The following is a 20,078-nucleotide window of genomic DNA, read 5'->3' on the forward strand; positions in this document are numbered from 1 at the left end:
TAGAGCGCTTGCTGGGGGATGTGGGTGATCGGAAAAAGGATTAGAATGTGTTAAGCTGATATAAGAATACTGTGTGTGGAGTACTAAACACTGGAGGAAAACTTTGATGAGATTTCATGTCCACTTTGCCTGTATAACACAGAAACAAGTTCTTCAGAGAGGCTTTGCTGCTTTATGAGAAGGTATCAATCTGCAGGCAGGGGGTGGAGGCTGCAGGGGGTAGGAGTGGCCAGAGCAAATACAAGATGTGACTCAGCTGAAAAGTACATCAGTCTCATCGTCCAGCCACGGAGAACCTCCTGGTCTCTTGTATCAAGTCTCCTGTAAGTATTCATTCACCTAAAGCCTATGTACAATAAGCTAATTATTTCTACTATAAGTTACTACAATAAGCTGCTTATTTCTATTCTTAGACTTAGCTATATTATTATTATACTAAACTGGAGACCTTTCCAACACAAAGGCTGGTAATCTGACGGAGGAGGATTAACATTTAAAATAATTATAGTTCACAAATCAAGCTTTTTAAAATAATTGGACTGATTCACAGTTATTTCTTAGATGAATTCGATCCAGTGCATAAGGCAAATAGGTGCCAATTTACTAAATGTTTGTAATATTGTCGTGGGCAGATAGTGCTCAGCATTATTACCGCCGGTGTTTATGCAAAAAATCCTGATCCAAATCAATTTTTCTCCTAAGCTTTCTCCTGGGTGATATTTGCACATCTCATTCAGGGATGAGCAGAAACTACGCCAGTGCGAATTTACGCATCGTAGTTCGTAGGTGAAGATTCAAAACTACGCTTACGAATTTACGTGTAGCGAAGTACCACTATGCATAGCTTACGCCCACTGTGTGTAGTTAACATGTGTATTGTGTCGTGAAGTCCAATGTTCCGCGTGCGATTGTATGCTTACAAAATGCATTGGAAAGGGGAATGTACGCATAGAAGTGTTCCCATTGTAAGCAATTATAGAGGAATTTATGCGTGAAATTTTCTGCCTACGGACATAAACACTACGTTTTGCACTACGCGTAATTGCGTATTTTAACGCATAGTCTACGAAATGCATATGAAGCGAATATTTGATTTCGAAGCCTTAGGTTGGCGAAGCGTAGTTGCGTAAAACTACGCGTAGTTCCAGCGTAGCGAAGTTGGCTGACTACGACCGTCCCTGATCTCATTAATAAAAGGCCTTTCAAGCCACCAGCAAGCAGGAAAATACTCCTACTACCAGGGGCATAACTAGAAATCACGGGGGCCCCCTGCAAAACTTTGGATGGGGCCCACTCCCGCCTTCTCTCCCTGTCCAGACTCCTCAAGCATCACTACAGGACACGGCACTTGGGGAGGGGTAGAAAGGCTGGAGGTAGAACAGGCTGTACACAAGAGCCTGCTGCACACTGAATAGGGTCTGTCTACAAATCTTTGTCTGCAAAACTTTGTATTATTCCTTATCAGTGGCTGAGCAGATGCAGTCATTAGAACAACAGAGCAGGAAGTTTTTTCTCTCCTTGCCCTTAGTTGTCAGTCTGTCAGGACGGGGTCTCCTGTGGCTTCTGGGCCCTTTGCAGGGTCTATTGTAACGCCCCGGTCTACTACACTACTACCAACACCTACTGTCAGGGCCGGATTTGTACTTTTCAGCGCCCAAGGCCCGATGCCACCAACCGCCCCCCCCCCCCCCCCCAACTTCTCAATAGCATTCTGGCCAACACCCTGACTAGTGTCCACTGGTGTGCAGGTGAAAATGCCTGTTTTACTGACCCGTGAATGTTTTCTCTCTGAAAAATGATGAATGATTGTTTTTCCTGTCAGAGCAGTGAGTCCCTAATGCCTGGTATGCACCAGATAGATGGTTTGAATCGACTGTCCGATCACTTATACAAAGTTAATTAGAAAAACGATCAGAAATCAGATTGGACTTGTCAGAAATAATCGATTCAACCCGTCTATCTCATGGGAAATTGCCTGGTGTGTACCAGGCCTGAAGTAACAGAGCAGCGTTCATCTCCCTCTCTGCTCTTCTGTAATCAGAGACCGTTACATTTATTTTCTACATTTATTTTACTGATTCTTTCACAGATTTTTTTTTGTTTTTACTGTTTGCCAACGAGGCACAAATTGTTGTGTACTAAAATGTCAGTACATTTGCAATGATATTTATAGAGAAGTTATTTATCTCGTACTACTGTAGTACTGCTACCTTTAAAATGTGCCAGCAAGGGGTTAAGATTTAGCTTAGAAGGGGCTGCCATAAATTTCTCCAGGGAAAAAAAAACCCTTGGCCCGTGTGCAATTCCCTTTTTCACCTGTGTTTTCTCCTAGGAGATCATTTTTTATCTTCTACTAGCTGATTGCCCGGCGTTGCCCGGGTATGTATTTGGCTGGTGTCGGCTCCACATACTTTTTTAACCCTAACACACAATTACTCACTGACCAAGTTTGTGACCTTTGCGGTCTTTGGTATCAATAATCTGCATTGAAATGAAACAAATCTGATTGGCTGTGTGTGGCTCCACCCCCTTTTCTGAATTTGAACCCCAGTCACCCAATAACCAACTGTACCAGGTTTCAGGCCTGTGCCATTATCAGTTCAAGAATGGTAGCAATTAAATATTCCCCTTGAAAAGCAACAGGTGACGTTTGATTCACTTTTGTAGGCCCCACCCACTTTTCTGAATATTAATCCCAGTCACCCAGTGACCAACTGTGCAAAGTTTAAAAACCCTGCTAACAGAATGGCTGCAGTTTACATTTTCCCAGTGAAATTTGTATTTGTCTCCACCCACTGATGACCCGGCGTTGCCCGGGTATGTATTTGACTGGTTTTGGCTCCGCCCACTTTCTAACCCTAACACACAAACACTCAATGACCAAGTTTGTGAGCTTTGGGGTCCTTGGCATCAATAATTTGTATATTCCCATAGAAATTAAACAAATCAAATAGGCTGTTTGTGGCTCCACCCCTCTCCAGCATTTGAACCCCAGTCACCCAATGACCAACTGTAGCAGGTTTGAGGCATCTGCTATTAACAGTGTAAAAATGGCAGCAACTTAAATATTCCACTTGAAAATCAACAGGTGAATTTTGATCGGCCATTATAGGCTCCACCCACTTCCCTGAATATTAATTTCAGTCACTCAGTGACCATCTGGGCACAGATTGGGAACCCTGAAATTAACAGTGTAAGAAGGGCTGCAGTTTACACTTTCCCAGTGAAATTTGTTTTTGGCTCCGCCCACTTTTTGTAACCTGGACACAAAGTCCCTAATCAGTGCCCAAGTTTGTGAGTTTTGGGGTCCTTGGCATCAATAATTTGTATTTTCCCATGAAATGAAACAAATCTGATTCACTGTTTGTGGCTCTGTCCCCTTTTCTGAATTTGAACTTCAGTGACCCAATGACCGACTGTACCAGGTTTGAGGCTTGTGCCATTAACAGTGCAAGAATGGCAGCAATTTTAATATTCTCCTTGAAAAGTGACGTGATTTTTGATTGGCATTTTTAGGCTCCACCCACTTTTCTGAATATTAATCCCAGTCACCCAGTAACCAGCTATGCTAAGTTTGAGAACCCTACCATTAACAGTGAAGAAGGGCTGCACTTTACAATTTCCCAGAAAAATCTGTTTTTAACTCCACCCACTTTTTGTAAGCTTGACACACAGTCACTACTCAATGACCAAGTTTGTGAGCTTTTGGGTTCCTGGCATCAAAATTGTACTAATGGAAGAAGTTTATCCAGCAAAGAAATCTGGCTGTTTTTGGCTCCACCCCTTTACTGAATTTGAACCCCAAACACTTAACGACCGACTGTAGCAGGTTTGAAGCCTCTGATATTAACAGTGTGAGAATGGCTGCAGTTTCAATATTCCCCTTGAAAATCAAAAGGTGAATTTTGATTGGCTCTTCTAGGCGCCGCCTACTTTTCCGAATATTAATCCCAGTCCCTCAGTGGCCAACTGTGTGAAGTTTGAGAACCCTGCCATTAACAGTGTAAGAAAAGCTGAAGTTTACATTTCCCCATGTAAAAAGTTAGGTTTTTTTTGCTCCGCCCACTATTTCTAATCTTGACATACAGTCACTTAATGACCAAGTTCGTGAGCTTTGGGGTCTTTGGCATCAATAAGTTGCATTTTGCCATTGAAATTAAACAAATCTGATTGGCTGTTTTTGGCCCGCTCCCTTCAGAATTTAAACCCCAATCTCCCAGTGACTGACTGTAGCAGATGTTAGGCCTCTGCCATTCAGAGTGCATGAATGGCAGCAAAGTAAATATTCCCCTTGAAAATCAAAAGGTGAATTTTGATTGGCTGCTGTAGGCACCACCCACTTATCTGAATATTAGTCCCAGTCACCCAGTGGCCAACTGTGTCACGTTTGAGAACCCTGCCAATAACAGAATGGCTGAAATCAACCTAACAAATCTGATTGGCTGTTTGTGGCTCCACCCCTTTGGACCCCAGTCACCCAATGACTGACTGTATCAGGTTTGAGGCCTCTGCCACTAACAGTGTGAGAATGGTACCAATGTGAATATTCCCCTTGAAAATCAATAGGTACATTTTGATTGGCTGTTGTAGGCTCCACCCACATTTCTGAATATTCATCCCAGTCACCCAGTGGCCAATTGTGTAAAGTATGGGAACCCTGCAATGTAAAAAATGAAGTTGTTGGCACCGTCCACTTTTTCTAACCTTGACATACAGTCACTCAATTATCAAGTTTATAAGCTTTGAGGTCCTTGGTATCAATACTTTGTATATTCCCATTGAAAAATGAACAAATCTGGCTGTTTGTGGCTCCGCCCCCTTCCTGAATTTGGACCCTAGTCACCCAGTGACCAACTGTACCAGGTTTGAGGCATCTGCTTTTACCAGTATAAGAGAATGGTAGCAGATGAAATATTCCCTTTGAAAATCAAAAGGTGAATTTTTATTGGCTGTTGTAGGCTCCCCCCACCTTCCAAAATCTTAATCTGTCACCCAATGACCAACTGTGCGAAGTTTGAGAACCCTGCCATTAACGGTGTAAGAATGGCTGCAGTTTATATTTTCCCAGTAAAAGTTGTTTTGGCTCCGCCCACTTTTTGTAACCTTGACACACAGTCACTCAATGACCAAGTTTGTGAGCTGTCAGGTTCCTGGCATCAAAAATGTGTGAATGGAAGAAGTTTATCAACCAAGGAAATCTGATTGGCTGTATGTGGCCCCGCCCCTTTAGTGAATTTGGACCCCATTCACCCAATGACCGACTGTAGCAAGTTTGAAGCCTCTGCCATTAAAAGTGTAAGAATAGCAAAAGTTTAAATATTCCCCTTGAAAATCAAAAGGTGAATTATGATTGGCTGTTGTAGGCTCCACCCATTTTCTTGAATCTTAATACCATTCACCCAGTGACCAACTGTGCCAAGTTTGAGAACCCTGCGATTAACAGTCTAAGAATGGCTGCAGTTTACATTTTCCCATTTAAAATGAACGGCTGAAATTTGATTGGCTGTTGTATGCTCCGCCCACTTTTCCTGGATTTGTAACCTCGGTCACCAAGTGACCAACTGTGCCATGTGTGAGGACTCTGGCTTGATTACTGTGAGAATGGCAGCCTTTTACATTTTTTCCATTGACTTGAATGGGTGGAATCTGATTTGCTGTTTGTAGCTCCTCCCAGGTGTGCAGGGGGGACGCGAGACCCCCAGAACATATCATCCCAGGTAGTAAGGGATCTGTGTACCAAGTTTCGTTCAAATCGGTCAAGCCGTTTTCGCGTGATCGCGGCACATACACACACACACACACACATACATCCGATTTTATATATATAGATTTAAAATAATTTTTCAGCACTCTGCAATTAAAAAAAGTACCAAAAAGTAGGTGAAAAAGTACTATAAAAATTATTTTGAGTATTTTTTTGCCTGCAGATGGTTTAAAAGACATTTTATTGACAAATTTGAAAATATCACCTTGGAGAAAACTCAGGTGAAAAAGTGAATTGCATATGGCCCCTTATCTCTTTCTGTTTAATGCCTAGTACACACCATACAATTTTCTGTTAGATTTTTCAGTTAGATTTTTCTGTTAGATTTCCTGTTAGATTATTTTCTGTAAAGTACTGGTAGAGACTGGTCATTATCTCTGGTGCATTGTCTTCTAGTTATCTCCTGCTGAGTAGAACAATGCCTAATTGCTAGGCAGATAGATGGTTAGATAGATACATTTCCAATATGTTGGAAATTATCTATTTGGCAGGTAAATGCTGGGTACACACTATGAGATTTTATGGTCAATTGACTGTCAGATCGATTATTTCCAACTTGTCCGATTTGCTTTCCCATCGATTTCCGGGCATTTTCCAATCGATTTCCGTTAACTTAATAGGTAATCGATCGGAAAATGCTCAGAGATCGATCAGAAAGCAAATCGGACATGTTAGAAATAATCGATCTGACAGTAAATCGACCATAAAATCTCATAGTGTGTACCCAGCAGAAAATCTCACAGAAGATTGTATGGTGTGTACCTAGCATAAGATTTACAGTCCAGGGGGTAGAGACTGAAGGAATGGCTCAAGTCATTAACAGAGTCTGACCAGCAATACACTTGAGTTGTAAAGTGGAGCTGATAATTCTATTAAAATGTTTACCTTACCAGATCAGAAATTTTGTACAGAAACAGAGTCACGGATTAACCAGCGAGCACATGGTGAACCAGGCTTCTCTACAAACCTGACACTAAACTGAAGCTTGTATGTTCCTGGAGACAGCACTGTCCAGTGCTGGTCGTAATGGAAAAATCTATGCTTACGGATCATTACGCGTAATTTTACGATATTACGCATTATGCAATTACGGTTACGGCGTAGGAAATGATCTACAGTTCATCACTGTAATTACGCGTTAACTTACGCAGTTACGCGTATGGATACCGTAATGTAGGCGCTTACGCTACGATGTTACTCGTAGTGCCGTAATACCCATTAAAGTGAATGTTTACCCATTTAAATATAAAAAAGTCAGATACTCACCTGAGGAGAGGGAAGGCTCGGTGCTAATGAGCCTTCCCTCTCCTAACCCGGTGCCCGGTCCCGCGCAGGATCACCCGTAGCAGTATTAGACCAGTTCGGTCAAATACTGCCACTTCCGCAGGCGAAGGGAGCTTTCGGAAGCCTTCAGGAGCACTCGGACTCCCGAAGACGGGCCGCTCCATACTATGGATGCACGAGCGCCCTCTATGACGCACTTGCGCGTACGTAGTATGGAGCGGCCCGTCTTCGGGAGCCCGAGTGCTCCCGAAGACCTCCGAAGTCCCTGCGGCGGCGGACGCGAACGGGGGAGCCAGCGCAGCACCGAGGGCACCGGGAGAGGAGAGGGAAGGCTCATTAGGACCGAGCCTTCCCTCTCCTTAGGTGAGTATCTTACTTTTTTATTTTTAAATTGGTACCCATTGGCTTTAATGCGTACTTTTTGACGCATACGATGTGTACACAATATCCGTCAATGTGACAGCTATTGCGTACACATCATTCGTATGCGTCAAAACGTACGCTTATATACTGAAGGGCGGGAGAAGATACTATTGGTTGCTTAGGATGACGACTGATTGGCTACTCTTAGAAAAGGGGAGTTGTACGTTAGTAATTACACGTAAAATTACGCGTAAGTCATCGTAAAATTACGCATACCTAGCAATTACGGTAGACAGCGTAATTACGATACCGCTTTACGGCTTACGCGTAAATAATTATGCGTAAGACCGTAAGTTACGCGTAGCGCTTACGCACAATTTTGCATTGAATTACGATGCGTAATTACGCTCATGCGCAATTTCGGCCCAGCACTGGCACTGTCTCATCGCACACCAGGAAGTAAGGGAGATGCACGGAGCTCTGGAATTCGGACTGTGTGCAGCAAAGCGTAGTGGCTTCGGAGCAGGACAAATGATTTATTTTGACATGCAGCCTCTTATCTCTCTCCAGGTCCTTCCGCCCTTTTATCCTCCTGCTTTTTCAGCATCCTAGGCCATGGCCTTTGTGGCCTTTCCAGAGATCCAGCCCTGCCTACTGTTTGGTACTTTTTCAAAAACAGAGTGCTGAAAAGTAATTTTTAACAAAAGATGAAAAATGAACTCCTAGGAAAACTCAGGGGAAAAAGTAAATTGGATTGGGCCCAACATGCATTTAAACATATTATAGACAAAACATTGAGGCTAAGTTCTCATATAACATAACGTGTTTTCTGTCATTTTCAGCAGGTGCGTTCGCATTAGGTTAATGCGTTTTTACTGCGTTTTTGGTGCGCTAGCATTTTTGCGATTTTTTAACGCTTGGCTGTATTCAAATTTCGTGAATTAACCTCATGGAGTACAAACAATAAACAAGCACTAAACTAAATTTTAATTTTGTGGTTTTAAGTCATAATCATCAAAATTATAATAAGTAAATTTAAGGCCCATATGCAATTTACTTTTTCTCCTGAGTTATCTCCTAGTAGATAATTTTCATCTTCTCTTTAAAGGACTTACGATGTGAAATGTTTAAAAAAAAGTTCAATACCTGTGTCTATTTTGTATCCACGGAGGACGCCATCTGCGCCCTCCGTTTAATTCTGCTGGGTCCCCACTCTGCTATCGTCCCCGGTCAGCTCCCGACCCCACCGCCCGGGTCAGGCTCTCGTTCCATAAGTAAAGTGGCCGCCAGAGCTTGACGCAAGTGCGACTGCGCAGCTCTAGGGCTCCTCCCACTGCGCCCTCGCTACAGGCTGTCTCCTGTGCGCACTCACGTCTATGCGGACTGCGCAGCTGCGGCAAGCTCCGGCGGCCATTTTACTTGTAGAATGAGAGCCCGACCCAGGCAGTGGGGTCGGGAGCCGACTGGGGGCTGGAAACAGAGCAGGGACCCAGCGAAAGTAATGGCGTCCTCCGTGGATACAAAATAGACACAGGTACTGAACTTTTTTTAACATTTCACCTCGTAAGTCCTTTAAAATAACCTTTCAGCATTTTACAATTGAAAAAGCACCCAAATGTTGGTGAAAAAGCACTAATAAAATTATTTTGAGTGTCTTCTTGCTTGTGGGTGGTTAAACATGCATTTTATGACAAGGGCCCATATGCAATTCACTTTTCCTCCTTAGTTTTCTCCAAGTTGACATTTTTAAACTTGTCAGTAAAATGCCTTTTAAGCCACCAGAAAGCAGGAAAATGCTCAAAATAATTTTGATAGTACCCTTTCACCTACTTTTTGATACTTTTTTAGTTGAAAAGTGCTAAAAAGTTATTTTAAATTGAAAATGAAAAATTATCTCTTAGGAGAAAATTCAGGTGAAAAAGTGAATTGCATATGGCCCAAGGTGTCAAAATATCACCTAGGAGAAAAGGTGAATAGCATATGGGCCTTGAAATATCTCGCTTTGCATGTAAGGGCCCATATGCAATTATCCTTTTTCTCCTGAGATTTCTCCTACGCAGGAGATGATATTTAATCTTGTGCATTATTTTTCAGCACACTGCAATTTTAAATGAATTGAAAAGTAGGTGAAAAAGTACTATCAAAATTATTTTGAGTATTTTCTTGTGTGCTGGTGGTTTAAAAATTATTTTATTGACAAGTTGTGAAATATAACCTAGGAGAAAACTCAGGAGAAAAAGGGAATTACGTATTGGCCAGTGCGTCTATTTCATATATTAGTTTCACCTTTTAAGTTGATTTTCTGAAATAGATGGACTTTTGCTCAATATTAAAATTTTTTGAGTTTCACCTGTATTGGTTTAGTTACCATTATCCTTGATGTACTTCTCTATTAGGTGGTGCTTATATCTTCCAGTGCTTTAGACAATATCTATGTGTAGGGTGAGGCTGAGAGAGGATATCTGTCAGGAGGAGGCCTTTGGCTCCGGCGGTGAGAACAAATGAGTTATTATTTATTTAACCACTTGCCGACCAGTGGCTTTCTGGCTGATCTGTGCTGCGTAGGCTCTCCAGCCCGCAGCACAGATCAGGTTTTAGCCAGGGCTTACCCCCTTTTTTCCCCACTAGGGGGATGTCCTGCTGGGGGGGTCTGATCGCCGCCGGCTCTCTGCGCTTTGCGGGGGGGCTCTTCAAAGCCCCCCTCCGCAGCGTTTTCGGCGCTCCCTGGCTTCCCGTCCCTCCCTCTCCCTCCATGGCCTGCGCAGGACGGATATCCGTCCTGCGCATTGAAGGATAGGCTTCAGCCTATCATATGCCGGCGATCCCCGGCCAATCAGAGGCCGGGGATCGCCGATCTGGCTTACGGCGCTGCTACGCAGCAGCGCCGTATGATGTAAACAGCGGGGATTTCTTCCCCGCGTGTTTACATTTTGCCGGAGAGCCGCGATCGGCGGCTCTCCAGCTGTTCACGGAGACAGCCTCCGTTCCATGGAAACTTGCAGACGACCAGTTTACGCGAATCGGCGTTAGCTGGTCGTCAAGAGGTTAAGCGTCAACATATTCCGTGGCGCTGTACAAAGTAGAAAAACACACAAGGGGTATGTAATGATACAGACAATGATAGACATCAAATATGGACACTGGTACAATATACAGAACTGGTGGTGACAATGACAGATGTAACATGATGAATAAAATGTATAACAGAGAGCAGGCTATTTCATTAATAAAGTTCCAAGACACAAAAGAGTGAGAGAGCCCTGTCCTTGTGAGCTTACAATCTAATGGAATTGGGGGGGGGGGGGGGGTGACAAGACGAGGGGAAGTATGCAGTATTCAAACAGTTACTTTAGAAGTACACTTATCCTTGAAGTGCACAACAGGGATAAAGAGGCGCCCAGGTTGAGATAAAAGTGAGTTAAAGAGAGTCTGAAGCGAGAATCTCGCTTCAGAGCTCAGTTAGCATGGGCATGTGTGCCCCTGCTAAAACGCCGCTATCCCGCGGCTAAACGGGGGTCCCTTCACCCCCGGAAAACCCCTTCGAGCAGCGCATCTCCTCTTCCAGATTAAGGCAGGGCTAACCGCTTCAGCCCTGCCTCACACGCGTCTGTCAGCGCGTATCTCCGCCTCTCCCCCGCCCCTCTCAGTCTTCCTTCGCTGAGAGAGGCGGGGGAAAGGCGGCGATGCGCCGCTGATAGACGGCGCTGAGAGGCAGGGCTGCAGCCGTTAGCCCTGCCTCAAGAGCAGCAAAATCTACGACCAAGTTGGTCGTAGATTTTGCAGGGGGAGCGGGTTGGGGGGTCAGGGACCCTCGTTTAGCCGAGGGATAGCTGCGTTTTAGAAGGGGCACACATGCCCCTGCTGACTATCAGTGTCTCTTTAAAAACAATACTTAAAATGAAAAAAGTTTGAGGTCTTATTTGAGGTACGAATTCTCAACCTTTTTCATTTGTATTATGGTTTTTAACCCAGTTTTATCTCAGTTTTATCCCTATTGTGTGCATACACCCCCCATCCCATAGCGGTTGGAGGGGAGCCTTCTGGTTTCACATGGTGGACACCATTGTGATAAAAAATACTTTTTACCAAGGAGAGCGACCGTATCCAGTCTGTTGTGGACACCCCGTGTGGAGTCCGGTTTATTGTCTCCACCTGATTCAAGTAGTTGGTTGCCCTTGTTGCAACCCTTGTGAGTAGTCCGTAATTGAATGGAATATAGATAACTCAATTAACACAACGTTTCTGGAGACATTTTTAAAGGCGCTGAAGGATTATCAGGCAGAAGCTGCTCTTACAGATTTTCACAAACCAGCAGAAGCCAAGAACCAGATCAACAGCTACGTGGAGAAGAAAACCAAGGGATCATTTTTAAAAAGAACGTACTACTCTATCTGGGCTCCTGTTTAGTGGTGGGCAGAAATTATGCCTATGCGTAATTATGCATCATAATCGTAATGTGAAATTTTCTAATTACACGTACAAAAATTTGCAACGTAACATAATCCCTAACCATAATTATGCATGTTAGTATAATTCATGCAAAATTTTGTTTTTGTTAATTACGCACATTTTTTTTCGCATATAAACGCATTTTTCACATTGAATTTTTAACTAATAACCACACATATGCAGTACACTAGCTGACGGATGCAATTCTTTTTTTCAAATATGAAAAAAGGGCTCGTTTCCACTGTTGCGGTGCGGAATCGCCTGGATTCCACCGCTGATAAAATAGCATGCGGATGCGATTCCCCATGCGTTTTTTGCCGCGAATTCGCATGCGAATTCGCATAGGTGAGGGTATATGCGATTTTAACCATGTCACTGCCTGTGTGAATTTACATCGTACCTATGCGAATTCGCATGCGAATTCGCGGCAAAAAACGCATGGGGAAAACGCATGCGATTTCCCTATTAAATACATTGCATGCGATTCGCATGCATTCCACTCTCAGGCGAAATCGTTGGCTCTTTTGTGCGTTTTTTCACCGCTGAAAAAAACGCACATCACCAACGCAACAGTGGAAACAGGCCCATCCACTTGCATACCACGTGCGAATCCGCATGCGTTGGATTCGCGATAGTGGAAATGAGCCCTTAATATTTAACTAATAGCTGCACATACACTGGCATAATTACAATTCACAAATGTAGTATTCTGTGCATAACGTAATCGCAACTACGCAATGGGTAAATGCAAAAAATCATGCAAAATTGTGTGTAACCCTAAATGACCCTTTACGAGCACCATTACTCCCGTTGTCTCTGTGTCTTTTTCCTTTAGGATGCCAAGACACCCCAACTTCCAACGTATCCTTAACCACCTGAGCCTATCTGGGCGAATATGTTTGTCCAGATAGGCTGTGCTGCTGTGGCTGCCTGAGGCACGCAATCGCGCGTGCTACGGCGCGTGCTCCCGGTGCCTGCCATTAGCCCACAGATCGATGAATGGGAATATAAGTCTTTCTTATTTCTAGTTCCCGGAAGCGATCGCTTCCAGGACTTTTGACATCTTGTGGCCAAATAGTAAAACTACACCCACATCCATTTTTTATTAAATAAATACATTGTTTTACATTTAAAATTAGCTGTTTACCTCCCACACTAAAAATTACCCAAATAAATGTTTTAATAAAAAAAAAATTACAATTAAAAAAACAAAAACAACATAAATAGTTACGAAAGGGTCTGAACTTTTTACATATGTGTGTCAAATAAGTATATTAACATAATTTTTTAAATTATAGGCTTGTAAATAGTGTTGGACACAAATGAAAAAAATGCACCTTTATTTTCAAATAAAATATCGGCACCATACATTGTGATAGGGACATAATTTAAATGGTGTAATGAGCGGGACAAATGGGCAAATAAATTACATTGGTTTTAATTACAGTAGCATGTATTAATTTCAAACTATAATGGCCAAAATCTGAGAAATAATGAATTTTTTTCCATTTATTTCTTAATCTTCCTGTTAAAATGGATTTAGAATAAAATAATTCTTAGCAAAATGTACCACCCAAAGAAAGTCTAAATGGTGGCAGAAAAAACAAGATATAGATCATTTCAGTGTGATAAGTAGTGATAAAGTTATTGGCGAATGAATGGGAGGTGAAAGTTGCTCGGATGCATAAAGTTAACAACACTGTAGGCTGAAGTGGTTAAAACTAACCTAAATTCACTGTTCCCTTATTTTTGTCTTCCATTCTAAAATATGTTTTAGGTTTTTATAACTTGCAACCTTTCATTTATTCCAGAATCATGAGGGTCTTTTTGTTTGTGTGGTTGACGCAAGCTCTGCTTTGTAAGGTGGCCTTTAGGGGCTCAAACAGCTACGAAAACAAGAAACATGAGAGTGATGATCACCTTCTCCAGATGATTTCAGAAGGCAGTAAGAAATTTGCATATAAATTTTTAACTCACCTAACTAATGAACATCCAAACCAAAACATATTCTGTTCTCCATTAAGTGTTTCCTTATTTAGCATGATCTCTGCTGGTGCCAAGTGTCAGACACAGAGGGAGATCCTTGAAGGGCTTTGCTTTAATACATCTTCTAATGCAGAAAGCAATGTTCGCAGAGGCTACAAGCGTCTTCTTCAAATGCTTACCCAAGCTAATGGCGACCACGTGCTGAGCATTGTCAACGCACTGTTTGCTGAAAAGAACACAACGTTTCTGGAGACATTTTTAAAGGCGCTGAAGGATTATCAGGCAGAAGCTATTCTTACAGATTTTCACAAACCAGTGGAAGCCAAGAACCAGATCAACAGCTACGTGGAGAAGAAAACCAAGGGAATGGTCAAACACTTGCTGGACAGTGTTGACCCACAAACTGTTGCAGTTGCCCTCAACACCTTCTACTTCCAGGGTAAGTTATGAGTGTCTCGAACAAAAGATAAGGTGAGCTTATTCAACTCTGTCTGAAAATGTCATTATAAGGGAACCAATTAATTGCACAGTTTTTACAAAGTAATTTCTTCAGCTGCTGATGAAAACTCTTGCTGACAGGAGCCCCTATTCAATTACTTTTTATTCAGAGTTTTCTCACAGGAAATAGCAAGCAAGGAAATACACAGAATATACAGTATCTGATATTACTTTATTTAACTACTTTTTAGGCCCACATGTAAAAAAAGTGTCCAGTAAAAAGGGGTGCCGGATGAAGCCAGTATATTGGTTGAATTACCGATATTCTACTATTTATTTCCGATAGTAATATATCTGTAATCTTAACTGATATTATACTATGACCTAGCCTAACCCTACTCTCACAAAACCCTTCCTCTACTGATGCCAAACACTAACCCCCCGTGGTGCTTAACCTTAACTACAGCTAAATTTAGGCTACTGGGATAACCTTAGTAGCATGTTTCAAATAGTAACAGGAACACACATATGTTAGTGTATTTGGATACAAATGTTGGCTGCATAGGATCATTTATAGCATCTCTTACAGATCCTGACCTTCACATAGAGAGAAGCGACGTCCTTCTCTGTGCAACTCAGCTATAACAGCTTATTCTCTCCTCTCCAAACGTGCGTGAGATAAAAGCTTGTTCTGTAATGGTTGCTCCTTCAACAGTAAGTACAGACATCTTAGGTAAATAAATTAGAAGCTTTGTGTTTATTTACCTAAGATATCCATACTATTTGCTGATGACAAGCCTGCTTTCAGAACAGGCTTTCATCACACACATGGAGAGGAGAGACATAGCTTACAGTTAGAGCTGGTCCACACTAGGTCCGGAAACGTATCCGTGGCTGCGTTTTTCAAACCTGATGAAAAACGGAGTCCTGGATACTAATGTTTAAAATAGCAGCCAGCCTCACCCAAGTAAAAAACGGATCCGTCTGCGTTTGCGGGGACCCGTTTTCAAAACCTGAACGGAAGGTCCGGACCTGCTGCATTTTCACGCAACGGATCAGGACCACGGATACACGCAGGGGTAGTGAAAAGCAATGAGAAAACGCATCTCCAGCTCCACAGGCAAAAAACTGATGTGAAAACGGATAGCCTGAGCTTTATGATTGGCCCAAAAAAATCCTCCCACTACTTCCTAATGATAGAGACGTTTTCTGTCAGGGAAAAACTGAACGGAAACTGATGCAAAACTGATGCAAAACTGATGCACCTTCATCAGTTTGCAGTACGGAGGTACTTCCCCTAATCTTCCCCTGATCCGGACTGCAGTGTCCGTCCTGCAACTGGGTCTAGTGTGGACCCACTCTTAAACAGAGGAGGAGGTTGCTCTCTATGATGCCAGAATAGGATGCAATAAATTATCCTATCAAGCCGACTTTTGGAACTAGATACACTACCTAATTACTCTTACTATTAGAAACATACCACTAGGGTTATCCCAGTAGCCTAAATTTTGCTGTAGTGCCCCTTTAACCTTCCCATGGTTGTATCTAACCTTAACTACCTCCATGGTTCCTAACCTTAACCCCCCATGGTGGTGCCTAACCTTAACCCTCTAGGCCCTTCTCTTAACTCATAATCATTAGTCAGATGTGCTGGTGATTCTTGCCAATATGATACAAGGATATTCTACTGCCCTTGGGGTCTCCCCTTTATATTGCTCTTGCAGTATTCCAATAGTGATGTACATGTATGGAAAAGAAAGAACCTACTGGCAAATAGCACTTCCCACACCTGTGGTACCTCCTTTCAGTGCGCTTTAACCTCTTGAGGACGAGAGGTTTACACTCCCCTAGTGACCACAGGCCTTTTTTCACAATTCAGCACTTTGCTCCGCCATTATTGTTCCGCCATACAACTTAGCACCTAAATGAATTGTAGCCCCTTTTTTTGTTACTAATAGAGAATTTTTGGTGGTATTTGATTGTTGCTGTGATTTTAAAAAATTATTTTAAAAAGACGTTTTTAAAAAAAAAATAAAAAATGCTATTATATTTCCCTCCCTCCCCTAAATTGGCCCTGACTGCGATCCATACACTACATGATGCATACATAGGCATAAGCGTATGTATGGGATTATATTGTGAGCAACTCTAGTGGACAGGACTCTCCTCTGTACAGTGCTGCACTAGACACCAGCGCTGTACTCATTACTCTACTAATTATCTGTACTACACATACAATTCATTAGATAATACATTTTTTGTTTGCTTGAGTGTCACCTTAAGGAGGCCTAGGAGTGGGGGACACAACACTTTCCGTTTTCTTAAAATGTATACAATGTATATACAAAACTTGGAACTCGGTATGTAGTACAGTGCACTGCGAGTCTGCGACAAAGTGTAATTTTACAGAGTTTAAGAAAACATTTTTCCTATGAAACTTAAAGAGGAACTCCAGTGAAAATAATGTAATAAAAAAGTGCTTCATTTTTACAATAATAATGTATAAATGATTTAGTCAGTGTTCCCATTGTAAAATGTTTCCTCTCCCTAATTTATATTCTGACATTTATCACATGGTGACATTTTTACTGCTGACAGGTGATGTAGCTGCTGCATGCCTTTTTGGCAGTTAGAAACAGCTGTAAACAGCTATTTCCCACAAAGCAGCAAGGTTCACAGACAGGAAACTGCCAAGAGTACCACGGTACTCAGAGTTTCTTGTGGGAGGGGTTTCACCACAATATCAGTCATAAAGCACCCCCTGATGGTCTGTTTGTGAAAAGGAATAGATTTCTCATGTAAAAGGGGGTATCAGCTACTGATTGGGAAAAAGTTCAGTTCTTGGTCGGAGTTTCTCTTTAAGAATAGATTTTCTCAAAAACTACACGATCTTTCCACAAAACGTTTTTTTTTTTTTTGCCATGTTCCTACAAATCTTCTTAACATAAGTGGCAAATATGGTGACAAGAGCATGCAAGGGGGCTTTGTTATTAACCAGGGAACTTCAATGGAAAATGAATTTCGAATATCGGAATGTGAAATTTGGTATTTACCGAATTCGGAATTAAGCACTTTTGATCATCCCTATTAAGATGAATGCTAATTGCTGACAGATATTTTGATATTCATTTCAGGTAAATGGAAGGATGCCTTTGACAAGAGGCGTACACATTATGCTGACTTTCATGTGGACAATAAAACGGTTGTCAGAGTGCCAATGATGACCAGAGATGGTATCTATCGTATGGCCAACATAAGGGAGGTGGGATGTACATTGGTTGAGGTTCCATATGTAGGACATTTCTCAGCCTTCTTCATCATACCAAATCCTGGAAGATTGCAAGATGTGTTGGAAGCTCTCAAGAATTACTCTATACGGCAGTGGTTTGAAGAGATTAAACCAATGTAAAACCCTTTTCTGATCTCCAAGCCTGATATGAGATGAAAGACCTGCCCATCTTTGCTTGAGCAGTCTGACCCCTCTCCAGTGTTTCACCTGTATAGTTCTACGTTAATAATTCTAACATCCTGTTGAACGCAAAGCACTTGAGAGCTGCAGTCACTAAAGCACTCTCAGTAGACCACACTATGGTGTTACTTTTAAAGAGAAACTCCGATCAAGAATTGAACTTTATCCCAATCAGTAGCTGATACCCCCTTTTACATGAGAAATCTATTCCTTTTCACAAACAGACCATCAGGGGGCGCTGTATAACTGATATTGTGGTGAAACCCTTCCCACTAGAAACCCTGAGGACCGTGGTACTCCTGGCAGTTTCCTGTCTGTGAACCTTACTGCATTGTGGGAAATAGCTGTTTACAGCTGTTTCCAACTGCCAAAAAAGCGTGCGGCAGCTACATCACCTGCCAACAGTAAAAATGTCACCATGTGATAAATGTCAGAATGTAAATCAGGGATTTAAAAGATTTTACCATTGGCAAACACTGACTAAATCATTTATACATAATTATTGTATAAATGAAGCACTTTTTTATTACATTATTTTCACTGGAGTTCCTGTTTAAGACCACAAGTTTGTCAAGTGCACACTGTAGTGTTAGGGAGACTTGGACAAAGACTCCTTACTGAATAGGTACCAGCTTACTTAAAAGTAAGAGCCAAGAGTGCATCCTAATTTGCAATTACAGTGCACAATCGTAATTCGTAATTTTTGGCAAACTTGTGCACACACGCGCTCCCGGCCCGCGGTTCGTTACCCAGGCAATCAGTGAATCGGGCTATGGTGCCCGATCACTGATTCCTCTCCCCCGCAGAAAAAGCGACAGCTTCTCTCGGGAGCTTCGCTTTTTCTGGCTGTTGCGTCCCCCATGCGTCTCTCTAAGCGTATGTTACTTTTAGAGTGACGTCCTGTGAACAAACTCATGGCCGCCATCTTGTGGCCAAAAAGTAAAACTACAACTAAAAGTAAAAAAAATTAAACTCAACACACATTTACATTATAAAACTACTGTTTACATCCCACCCTCCCAAAAATACCCAAATAAAATGTTTAATATAAAAAAAAAAAATTACAATTAAAAAAAAAAAAAACGTGTAAATATTTACCTAAGGGTCTAAACTTTTTAAGTATTAATGTAAAGATTAAATATTTCTATTTTTTTTTTTAGTATAAGCTTGTAAATAGTGATAGATGCAAAACGGAAAAAATGCACCTTTATTTCCATAGAAAATATTGTCGCCATACATTGTGATAGGGACATAATTTTAACGGTGTAATAACCGGGACATATGGGCAAATACAATACATGGGTTTTAATTATGGAGGCATGTATTATTTTAAAACTATAATGGCTGAAAACTGAGAAAAAATTAATTTTTTCCATTTTTTTTCTTATTCTTCCTGTTAAAATGCATTTACAGTAAAGTGGCTCTTAGCAAAATATACCACCCACAGAAAGCCTAATTGGTGGCGGAAAAAACAAGATATAGATCAGTTCATTGTGATAAGTAGTGATAAAGTTATAGGCTAATGAATGGGAGGTGAACATTGCTCGGATGCATAAAGTGAAAACGACTGAGGGCTGAAGTGGTTAAAGTAAAAACTAGTATACTTTCTAAAACATCAGCATATTTAATCTATATCCAATCTTTTTATTCATTCTGCTGAGTTTATATCCAATGGAATAACCCAAGTTTATACCCACCAATCCAGTGGTATTTTTTGTGGTTAAAGCAGAATATAACCCTGCATTTCAACTTTGCTCTAAAACATTATTTACAGCATATTATATGCAAAAAGCATTTTTTTTTACTAGACCAGCATTGGAAGGGTTAAACACAGAGGTTTAAGGTTCCGGGAGAGATATGCAGAAGTTCAGATTGTTACATTCTATTTAGTTATATGTATCTATTGAGAAATGTTACACACTCTTTGGCTGTCCTCCAGCTCCTTCTCAGTCAGAGAGAGTGAGTCACATTCAACACTTAGATACATTTATGTAAACAAAATGTATCTTTGTCAGCTTCGGATGCATCTGCAGAAATCTCCAGGAACTTTAAAGCTGTGTGTAACCCTTCCAATGCTGGTCTAGTAAAAAAAAAAATGCTGGTTGCATATAATATACTGTAAATAATGTTTTAGAGAAAAGTTGAAATGCAGGGTTATATTCCGCTTTAATAATTTCTAAATACCAGCTTGGCAAGCCAGTCATATAAGTTGCTACCTCCATAGTAAGGGAGCTTTGAGTGCACAGGCCATTGTTATGCTAAGGTATGTACTGATACAGCATAATCTGGTAATAGATAACTCTGATATAGTAAACTTCTGGCTAT

At 41.6% G+C, this 20,078-nt stretch overlaps 1 protein-coding gene across 1 annotated transcript; it reads left to right on the forward strand.

Moving 5' to 3' along the window:
* The first annotated feature begins 268 nt into the window (after positions 1 to 268).
* On the forward strand, positions 269 to 18,228 carry LOC137532171 (serine protease inhibitor A3K-like). Its single transcript, XM_068252392.1, has 3 exons — positions 269 to 323; positions 13,672 to 14,285; positions 17,419 to 18,228. The coding sequence occupies exons 2-3, from the start codon at positions 13,676 to 13,678 to the stop codon at positions 17,691 to 17,693; spliced, it is 885 nt and encodes a 294-aa protein (XP_068108493.1). The 5' UTR covers positions 269 to 323; positions 13,672 to 13,675; the 3' UTR covers positions 17,694 to 18,228.
* Positions 18,229 to 20,078: the final 1,850 nt, after the last annotated feature.

Source organism: Hyperolius riggenbachi, chromosome 9 (assembly GCF_040937935.1).
Source record: "Hyperolius riggenbachi isolate aHypRig1 chromosome 9, aHypRig1.pri, whole genome shotgun sequence".
In the NCBI taxonomy this organism is placed as follows: Eukaryota; Metazoa; Chordata; class Amphibia; order Anura; family Hyperoliidae; genus Hyperolius; species Hyperolius riggenbachi.